Source organism: Poecilia reticulata, chromosome 15 (genome assembly GCF_904066995.2).
Source record: "Poecilia reticulata chromosome 15, P_reticulata-male-v2, whole genome shotgun sequence".
Classification (NCBI taxonomy): Eukaryota; Metazoa; Chordata; class Actinopteri; order Cyprinodontiformes; family Poeciliidae; genus Poecilia; species Poecilia reticulata.
This window is the reverse complement of record NC_088844.1, coordinates 16,618,134-16,628,587: the sequence shown is the minus strand read 5'-3', so window position 1 is coordinate 16,628,587 and position 10,454 is coordinate 16,618,134. Positions and strand designations below refer to the sequence as shown.

At 38.8% G+C, this 10,454-nt stretch overlaps 2 protein-coding genes across 2 annotated transcripts; one reads left to right on the top strand and one right to left on the bottom strand.

Moving 5' to 3' along the window:
• Window positions 1-850: 850 nt before the first annotated feature.
• LOC103476890 (uncharacterized) lies at window positions 851-5,351 on the bottom strand. Its single transcript, XM_008429619.3, has 3 exons — window positions 4,405-5,351; window positions 1,941-2,292; window positions 851-1,609 (listed from the first exon to the last, which is right to left on the bottom strand). The coding sequence occupies exons 2-3, from the start codon at window positions 2,261-2,263 to the stop codon at window positions 1,351-1,353; spliced, it is 582 nt and encodes a 193-aa protein (XP_008427841.1). The 5' UTR covers window positions 2,264-2,292; window positions 4,405-5,351; the 3' UTR covers window positions 851-1,350.
• An 840-nt stretch (window positions 5,352-6,191) lies between these two features.
• On the top strand, window positions 6,192-7,411 carry marveld1 (MARVEL domain containing 1). The gene has a single exon (XM_008429621.3). The coding sequence runs from the start codon at window positions 6,338-6,340 to the stop codon at window positions 6,833-6,835; it is 498 nt and encodes a 165-aa protein (XP_008427843.1). The 5' UTR covers window positions 6,192-6,337; the 3' UTR covers window positions 6,836-7,411.
• Window positions 7,412-10,454: the final 3,043 nt, after the last annotated feature.

Genomic DNA, 10,454 nt, shown 5'->3' with positions numbered 1-10,454 from the left:
TTCTTCTATACCTGCTCTGTAGATTTATATACACATAAAAGACAATAAATAAATGTCGTTATTTATAAGACAGACTTTTTATTATAATACACATTTTCTTTTAGGTCAAGATGTCTCTACTTTATCAACCACAACAACACATGTTCTCATTAGGCCAGCTGTTATTTATTTATTTTATTTTTTATTTTTCCAAAGTAAGTTGTTACCTCAATGGTTACCTCCCAAAAATAAAGTCTGTCAGGTGATTTCTTTTTCTTTTTTTTATTTTACCTGAGCCTGGAGTTGATGTAAAGATTCGCAATTTTCATAACTATTGATATCAAGTGGACTGTTCTAAAAATAATATTCTATTGTTTTTTTTTTTGTTTATTTGTTTGTTTTCTTTGACCTCCATGCCTGTAGAAATTAGCTGCAAATACGATCAGCCCAAATGAAATGCCATTTTGTATTTCATATGAAACTATGAGTTAGTAGTAGCTATTGCACTCCTTGATAAAAAGACATTGATACAAGTCCCCTTTAATTTAAAACAGGGCACTATAACAAGTAAGACAGACAGACAATAATGTAGCTTTGTAAAACATGTTATGAGTGTTTTGCTTTATTCTGAAATTATTTGTTTAAAAAAAAAAAAAAAGGTTTATGAAAACAGTGCATCAACATAAGAGACAGTACCAATAAATTATTAAAAAATGGGATCTCTTTATAGTCTTTATAGTTGTGCTTTCTGAAAACTACTAATATTCTTGTACCACACTAAAAGTAGAAAAGACAAAAATGATATGCTAATGTGGTATTATTAGGCTTTCTGTTACATTGTGTTGTGACAAATAGACAACAGTAGACAATGAAAATCGAACTGATTTTATTCCCAGAGTTCAAACTGGAGCATTTCAAGTTTATGGAAAAAAAAGTAATAAATCCTGGACTTGTACTTAAATCTCCAGATGAGGTTTTGTTTTTACAACAAGCACTTCAACATGTTATTCTTGGTCTATTCACAACCTGAGCTTTCAGTAAGTAATAGCTTTGGTGATATATTTTTTTCTAAATAAATAAATTTTAATAAAACAAAATCTAATTTTTTTCCCCAATCATCTTATTCTCCTTCTGCAACTTAGTGTTACTAGAAATGTGAAGTTAAGAACAAACATAAGATGTTTACTGAGCAACAACCATTATTTAAACCTGTGAGATGTTTTGAATCACTCTGTGGTTTAAGCCCAGATAATCTAGTGCAACTGCATTTCCAATAGGTGATAGTGCAGTGAGAGAGAGAGAGAGCAGCAAAAGAAAGGCCAAACATACACATCCTTGTTCTGTCCCAGACTTTTTCCTGTTCTTTGTTTCTCAGTGAAGTATTCGGTGCAGGTATCTCTCTGGATTACTTTCCCCTGTCCTCCTCAGTCCTGAGCTGCTTGCAGTCGCTCTGTCAAAGTTTCCATTAGGGTTTTGTATCTCAGTTAGCACTGATTCGGCACCAGTCTCTGCTGAAGTCGCTTCAAATGAGGAGTGTGTGTAGGACTCTGGACTTCTCTTTGTCTCGGCTCTGAAATTCCTGTCCTCGCCAGCGTCTTTTCCCTGCCTCCTCGGAGAGGTCTCTCCAATCCTAAGCAACAGAGGCCGTTGTTAGAGACGAGAGCGGTCATTACAGGTGAAAGCTCAGCTCAGAATATAGCAATGCATGATATATTGGTATTAACATGAGAGTCAGCCAATGTTAGAACAGAATAGAAATACAAAAAACCTTTATTGTTCCACTGAGGGGAACTTTGTCTTTTTTGTATTTATCTGTATCTTTCTCATCTGCAACCCTGGGTGACAATGTTTATTTCCATATTGTTGCTGATTGTGTGTTTCAGGAGGAGGAAAGCCATGTGGTATTTGTTTGGGTATGTGTCTTAGATCAGTACCTCCCTGATATGTGGGTGTGGTTGTACCTGAGGTGACTGAAGGCTCGCAGCCAGTGCGAGCCCATCGCATCCCTCCCATTGGTCCTCAGCGCTCTGCGGTGACCTCGACTCCGAAGAGCTATTAAGGCCTGAGCGAGTTCAGCCTCGTCTCTGTGTCCCCAGACGAGCTGGGCCCTCTGCTCGGCATCCTCATCTCCAGCTGCCCTGAACAACCTCTGGAGCTGCCACAGGTTCACGGTGCTGAAGATGTTTCCCGAGCCAGACTTCCTTCTCCTCCTCTCGGCCAGACGCCACAAGGAGGAAGGACCGGCCACCACAGAGGGAGAAGCGGAGGCAGATCTGGTATCCATCCAGACACACGATTTACACAGGCTTTATGCTGTGGGGAGAGGAGGAATTGTTTCAGATAAAAAAGAAAAGGTTGAAAGGGTATTTCAACAAGTGACTTCATCAAATTTGTCTGCTTCCGGTGCTTTATCAATGACAAAGAAGTGAATCCTGCTGAACCAGGAAATGGGTACAAAACCACATCCTCACTCCATGGGAATAAGTAAAACCACACGACAGCAGCTGTCATTTGGCTGAGAATCCTCCAGTCAGCTCCGACTCTCTAATCCTGCTTGAAGGCGAGTGACGGTCAGCACTTTAAAGCCCATTACACTTCAGAAGGTAACTTTGTCTGCCTTTACGCACATCCGTTAGAAAGTGGGACAATCACAACTAGGTGAAAAAAGTCACAAATGAGTGACTGCTTTCTGCTCAAAGTGCTTTCTGCTCAGCTGATCAAATGAAAATATGTTAAAGAAATGGGGCACAAAATGTCTCTTTACACAATAGATTAAGACGACAGAATGCATCTTATCTGAAACGCTCTGACAGGAAAGTCAGAGCGTTTCCTGAAATGCCAGCTTATCACTAATTTAGTAAATGCCAGTTATTTTAAAGTCACAAACTGTACTCTCCTGACATTACTAGTTAATTACCGATGAGTGTTTCTTTTTTCCAAATACACTGGAATATGACTATATCATAAACAACTGGCTTCATTAGGAAACATATTTGTATCTTCCATGTAAAATAAAGCAGCAGCTTATTTTCCAAAGTTTTTACTTTTGAGTTCATAGTCACACACATACATTTTTTTAAAAAACATACTGTGCTTTGCAAAAAAACATAAATTTCCCATTATCTTTTTCATATTTTTACAGTGTGAAAAACATAAACTTCAATATACTTTTTTAGTGTGTTATTTATGTGAAACAGCATAAAACAGTGGAGGACAGGGGGATTTATTCTGATACCCATGAATTAAGTCAAGTGAACACACACAGAGTCCTCCTGTGTGGAATTTATTATGAAACCAAATACATCTGTGTGTTGTTCAGAGATTTGGTGGAGAACATTAGAGAAGAAAAAGCATCATAAGAACCTAAGAAACACAATAGACTGGGAGAAGCTTGTAGAAAAGAATGAAGCAGGGATAGATAAAGTAATGTCCATCTCATAAATCCATGTTCAGTCCATCATCTAAAAATAAAAAAAATCTATGACACAGCTGAAAACCTCCCAAGACTTGGACAACCAACTACACCAGTGGTCTACATGCTGAGGCTCCAGGCAGAAGAACTAGCTTAACCAGTTCTTCTATTTAAACATTCAGTAAAACTCATAGGTCTGTATTCCTGATAAGGCATTTGATTTAACATATTATGTAATCTATATTTTAAAACAGCCCAACTTTCCTAAAATGGGGCCATACAAACTCAACTGATAGTGGTATGGTAACCTGCAGCCTTTTTAATTGGAGCTTGCATGTGGGTTTTTTTTTTGTAAAGATGGTTTGCTGCTTAAGGAAAAAAAGATCATTTAGCTTGTGCATGTTAAAAATTGCTCTTTGGACTTTTGTCTATGTTAAGAGGCCATGTGAGGACAACATTAATAAGAGAAGCAAGAAAACTTCTATCAGGTGGGAAAATCTATTTCTCGTTTATTCTTATTTTTGAAGTAATAAAAAGTCATTTATTTACACGTGTAAAGATTTACACGTTTAAAGCAGCTCCTCGTTATTCACTAGTTTGTTAATCAAAGTGAGTTTCGCATCCTCTTTCAGTTGAGCTGCAAGCTGCACAGTCTCTGCTCTCATGAAGCCAGAGCGCAGCATACTGTCTCTATTATACATTAACTAGTACAACGAGTTTCACAACTGAGTCAATGACTGCAATCAGCTCATGCAACATTTAACACTCCACGTTTGTTCTTTCATAAGAGAACCACGACCTGCAAAAAAAATAAAAATAAAAAAATGGCTTTGTTGCTGAAATATTGAATGCATTTAAACTTGACGAAGTGTATGGTAGTTGCATGTAGACTGATTGCTGGAATAAACTATTATTCGACAGACTATTTTCACAAAGAGAAGATGAAAAGTTTGATTATGTGAAAAATAATCATGATAATAATTATAGTAAAAAAATAATAATGGGGGCATTACCTGGAGATTTAGTCCATCTTTCCCTGGTGCTCCACTGTTTAATAAATAGAGCAGAAACCGCAGTAGTCGCCGACGCACTGGTGCAGCTCAGTTTGCGGAGCTTCGATTTGGCTCCTTTCTGTTGAGAGTCATTAAATCAATGACGTAAACATGGACTAGTAGGAATGGAGCGAAAGCGCATGCGCCCGCCTCTGGAGTCTGGCAAAACTTGCTATTTCAACCAATAACGAGTCTGGAGGGGTGTGGATGGCGCTTGGCTCCGCCCACTGGCCACGTCGGGCGTTCAGGTCGTAAGCTCATTGACGTCAATGAGCCTGGCTGGAGCGAGGAGCGGCTGTCATTAATGTGAGAAAGAGAGTAACATGTGAGGATCCTGCGCTGGGATGACGCATGCAGAGCTCATGAGCAGTGGAGCTCTCTCAACAGAGCTGGCATTATTAAGAAAAATCCCAATGGTGACCAGTCAAATAAATAACGATGCAGACTGGTTAGTCGATTAAGCTCCACAAAGGCTTATCTAAAAAGGAGAAATGTGCATTAACTGGGAGAAAACAACTACCATAAGTGCATGGATGAAAACACAAGAGTCCGTGTGTACGTCAATGTCGGTGCCATGTTGTGAGGGGCGGTTTCGTTGAGACACACCGTGAATCATTATGAAAACAAGGCTCTTGTTTCGTTTTAGTAATTAAAGGAATAAAGAAAATCAAAGAGAAATAAGGTTTAGTAACCTTTTATTTTCTATAGAGAATATTTCTACCAAGTTCGGTCAACTCCTACCACATCAAAAGCACCGAAGGATTTGGAATATGTGTAGGAAATGTTCGACATTTTCTGTCAAAGAAGGCGAAACTCATATGATATAGGGTAATTACACATAAAATGAAATATATGTTTGCATTTTTGATTATTTAGGGTTAGAGATAATGGAATCCTAAATTCGGTGTCTCAAAAAGTTACAGTTTTACAGAAAATAATTTTTTTAAATGAAATTTTTAACTGAGAGCTTCAGAAATATGTTGGGGTTTTTTTTTGGTTTGGTTGGTTGTTTTTTGTTGTTTTTTTTTTTTGTTTTTTGTTTTTGCTCTATACTCTGGACCTCCTTTAGCGTGAATTACTGCATCGATGCGTGGTGGCATGCAGACGATCAGTCTGTTGCTATCAGTGAACAATAGACATTTCCATACAACGGAAGTTTGCTTTGATAAAGTCTATAAAACCCACAAAGACTTGAAATAGTATTGAATCTATAATATATGAGTTTAACCTTTTCAAATTACTTTTTACTCCATTATTTTAAAAAAATAGTAGTAGTAGTAATAATAATAGGTATTTAATAGGTATGTATTATTATTATGATAAATAATAGGTATTGCCATCTATTATTACCAATCGAAGTTGGTTAAGTTTTTGTGTTTCCTAAACTTGGAAACCCCTGTTTCCGAGCACCGCTATCCTGATTTCCAAGGCAAAGTTGCCACTCCCAGCATGACTGATGGATCTGGACAAAGACGTCCATGGCCTCTCTGTTCTGCGTCTACGAGTCTGGCTGAGGAGGGGTAGAGTTTGAATTACAAGACGCCCCCTCCACAGACCGTGGATTGAACAGAGGAAACGGAAAAGACGAAACATAGCCTGCAGGAAGGTTTGTCATTTCAAAACCCCGGGCTGTGGAAAGAACAGAGAGTCCCTCTTTATTCCCAAACTTTGGTTTCTTTTATTGGACCTCAGATCCTCTTGTGACGGTTACTTTACTTAAACTTTTTTTTTTTTTTACCATCTTTTCTCCAGCTGTTTGCAGCTGGCAAAAAGCACCCGCCCTGTTCTGGAGAGGAAGGGGGGGGGGAGCTCGAGTTTGAGCGGAGAAGAGAACTGAGGACAGAGAGAGAGAGAGAGAGAGAAAGAAGAGAGTGAGAGAGTGAGAGAGAGAGAGATGGCACCGCAACTTCCCCAGCCTCAGGTGAGGAGTAACATTTCCAAGTTCCTCCGGAGCTTCTTGGGAATCACCCGGATCCTGCAGATCGTGTTCGGAGCTGGGCTGTGGATCACGGTTGCTGCCAACAAGTACGATGGCCCCATCCACTTCGTCCTGTTCGTCGCTGTCCTGTTCTGGCTCCTCACCCTCGCCCTGTTCTTCATCACCCTCCTGGACAAGCAGGGCCTGGTTCCTCTGCTGGGAGGAGAGCGCTGGCTCTGCACCAACCTGACGCACGACGTGGTCGCCGCCGCGCTTTACCTGCCGGCCATCGGAGTCATGTTCTACAAGACGGAGAGCTACTCCTACTGCAACCTGGACCAGTACCAGCACTCATGCCTGTATAAGGTCTACCTGACCGCGGCCGTGTTTGCCTGCCTGTGCTGCCTGAGCTACCTCCTGTCGGTCATCTATGGAGGGTGCAGGAAGAGCCGAGGAGAGCAGACTGTCATCTGATGACACTGAATCAGGTTGAGATGAGGGATGGAAGAGGAGTATCCACTGCAAGATGAGGAATAGTTCCCTTCACTGTAATTTTACTCAAGAACTGCCTCTACTGTCTCCCATCGTGGCTGTTATTGCATGAAAAGCAGCTCCAGGTACAAAGGTCAAGGAAACCCCTGAGAGGGTTTGAGTACAAGTCTCAGTATTACTGCCGTTTCCACCACAGACAATAGTGTAAGCAATAATGCAGAATTTTTCTTGAGAAGCATTTTTATATGTAGCCTAATAGAAAATAGCCTTAATATACGTTTTTAATTCAGTCCTAAATCATTGGAATGCTGCAGATTTATTCTAACAATTATTTTTTTATCTTCTTACACAATTTTTTTGTATAATGACATTTTCTACAGATAACAGACATCGACTCACGGCGGTTATTCTTTTGTCTATATTGCAAACATCCAGTTTCAGCCTTCAAGATGGTAACAGTTACAACCTCCTGGATGTGAACGGTGCTGTATGCTGAACAAATATGCTCCTAATATAATTTCAGAGAATATGAATAAAGATGCCCTGGTTGAGGATCAATGAGATGTTTCTTTACTTGACTAAATTTTATTAAAAGCAACCATGCACAGTGCTACTTCTTTTTTTTTTAATCACAACAGAAATCCCACTAGTGGTTCAACTTGAAACTTGTACACTTTTAACTTGAGATTCAGTGTCTTTTCCAGGTTTTGGGTTTTATTTCCGAGGCAAAGCAGACATAGCATATTTGTGACAGAATTTATCCTGTAAGTGGGACCTTTTCTAAATTTTGCTTAGAATCTTATGACTTTGGATTGACCTCGTAAATAATCATCTTTATTAAAAAGACTGAAAAGTCAAACTCTGACTTTGACTTTTCAGTTTTTGAAGCTTGTTTATATAATATTTCTACTGCTAGTAATGTATCCTGTAACAGCACAACAGCTCTAGCAGTAACTCATCTGTAACACAAATGTTGCATTCATGTACATCTGCTAAGCTTCAGTCTGTAAATTGTTCCCTACAAGTCTACAATTCTGAAAATCATATATTTGAGCAAATTTTAAAATTTGAAAATGTTGAAGACAGTTGTGCTCAAATACTTTGAACCCTGTGCTATTTAGAGGTTTTTATATCTGGATCTTTCACATACCTTGAAAAGAACACATGTGACACCTTATCAACATTGACATGAAAACTTGAGTTGGAAATTTTAATTAATATATCTATCTGACGGCTCCACTGCAGCCTTCTTTTTAATTCTATTTATTTATGTCAGTATTTATCTAAGAAGTTGCATAAAGAAGACAAAGTTTAAAAAAATTCAATAAGATACCTGACACAAACTAAAGGCAAAGAACTTTATGGAGAAACCTGAAATATATCAGAAGTGTGAGATATAACAGAAGTCGGTCAACCAGGATGATCATAGTTTGATCAGGGGTCACACCTGTCATAATTTACAAGAACCAAATGGCCACACAGGAATCAGGCAAAAACCAATTGGAATAAAATGTAAGATTCTAAGAGATATGATCATTTTAATGACAATTTAATCCTGCACGAAAATACCTACTAAGAATGGCAAATTAACTTTATTCACTAAGGATCATTATCTAGGTAAAAATTTGTTTTCCCACAGATATGAAACAGGAAGTAAGAATTAGGAAAGCGCAAAATGACAATAAATGAGGGTGTGAATTTGAAAAGGTGTAAATTTACCCAGAGTTGTTGAACAACATCTCTGTCTGTGTATTAAACTATCTCTGTGGATATATAACAAAAAAAAAAGAGCCTCTCACGCAGACATCTGACTAATGTGTGCACATAGTGCATGAGTAAGAATTTGTGCTATGTCTTCAAATTAATCTGGAAGGAGGCTCTTACCGGAACAGTTTGTCTGGGCTCTGGAGGTGGGGTGAAACTTCAGCCAACGAAAGTAAAGCCAAGTATAGACGACTCAGTGCCTCGTCTGTTCTAGTCTGCATATGGTTTCAAAACATGCTCTCAATTATGTTGCTTTGAAATCACTTCTTTCCAAAGAAAACACTGCAATTATAGCAACCTCCATGCCTTTACAACAAGAGAAAGACTTCATAGTAATATCTGTTTCTTTTATTCGTTTATTTATTTATTTATTTTTGCAATCAGGATGCAGAATATAGAGCTAAACAAACAAGATGCACACTGGGAACTGATCTTAATGACTATCTTTTTCCTGGGGTGGGAAGATGTTGGAGGGCATTAGTCCTGACTTGCAATGAGACACGAGGGGCTGTGCGGTTAAAATCATTTTGTGCGAACAAAGATAGCGTACAACCTGAGCTGCAAGAGTGGTGCCGAGGGTTAATGTTAACCAGCTGCAGCACAAGGACAGAAATGTATGTGCTTCTGAAGACGAAAATGAGCCTCTCCCCTCAAACACATTCACTCCCACCCACCCTTCTCCCTGTGGAGACTTCTGCAGAAATGTTGTCCCGTCCACGTGTCCCTGCCTGCGGAAACACAACTGGTGCACGCAGCTAAATGGAGGCAGTTCATTAGTCCTGTGTGCAGCCTAAACAAAGCAGCAAGCATGAGGTAATATGTGATTGACAGTAAACGAAGTAAATCATTTACGTTTTGTTTAGCTCAAAAACATGCTGACAATTGACCAAAGGGAAGATTCTCTAGATTTTCCATTAAGGTTCTGGCAAATAAAAGGTTTTCTGTTACTATACCATCCAGCATCTAATGGTTTAGAAAAAGAAGTTAAATCCTAAGCGTTTACATCCTATATAATAATAAAGCAAGTTACTTTCTAAAGGGTTTTAACACCGCAAAAAATGTGGTTTTGTGGTTTTTGTTCTATCTGCATAGACAGTTTAAAAAGCACAGACATTACTATTAGGGCATGTAGGAACAGGCACAATCATGGAGTGCCAGCTGTATAATTTCTTTTGGCTGGTCATCCAACGAGACATTTCCTGCATGGACTCTTCCACCCATCTGCAAGTGTTATTCTAACCCCTCCAGACACTTGCTCTTCCCCTTCTGGGAGCAGAGCATCCTGTTGAATGAAGCTGCAATGGTGGAAAATCTAATAGGCATGTCAGTCCAAGAGTGTAACACTGGACTAATAAACGCATAATTTTTTCTGAGCAAATGCTTAGATGTACATTACAAGAACTGACATTTACTTTAAATGAAATATTGTTCATCTTTTGGACTGGATAACATCTACAAGCTTTGTATCACACCCCTTCTTTAAAATTGGAATCACGATTTGCCACGAGTTTGTTCCCAGGAAACATGGCCCAGTGTAAAGTGTGATTAGAACAGGTTGCAGTGATTAGTCAATGTAAAAAGAATAAGATGAATTCTTGCTCAAAAATTGTTGTTCAAGAAATGCATGCAGATTTTGATACTGAAAACGTTCTATAGAATAAAATGTAGAAGCAATGTCAAAGCACAGGAAATGTGTGTGTAGTCCTGTAAAATAGAAAACGGATTAGTGATGAAATAAGTATCCTTTTTATTTTGAAAGTTGGGTAAGTTGAGTCAGAAGTGAAAAGACTGAGGAGTAAGGCTATCCCAAGTGAAGACATTTAACGTTTTTCAGCAT

Bases quoted from the DNA above. Each gene is read 5' to 3' on its own strand.
- LOC103476890 (XM_008429619.3), bottom strand. From the start codon at position 2,263: ATGGATACCAGATCTGCCTCCGCTTCTCCCTCTGTGGTGGCCGGTCCT. The intron at 1,610-1,940 runs GTACAACCACAC...TCTGTTGCTTAG, and splicing joins CGAGCCTTCAGTCACCTCAG to GATTGGAGAGACCTCTCCGA.
- marveld1 (XM_008429621.3), top strand. From the start codon at position 6,338: ATGGCACCGCAACTTCCCCAGCCTCAGGTGAGGAGTAACATTTCCAAG.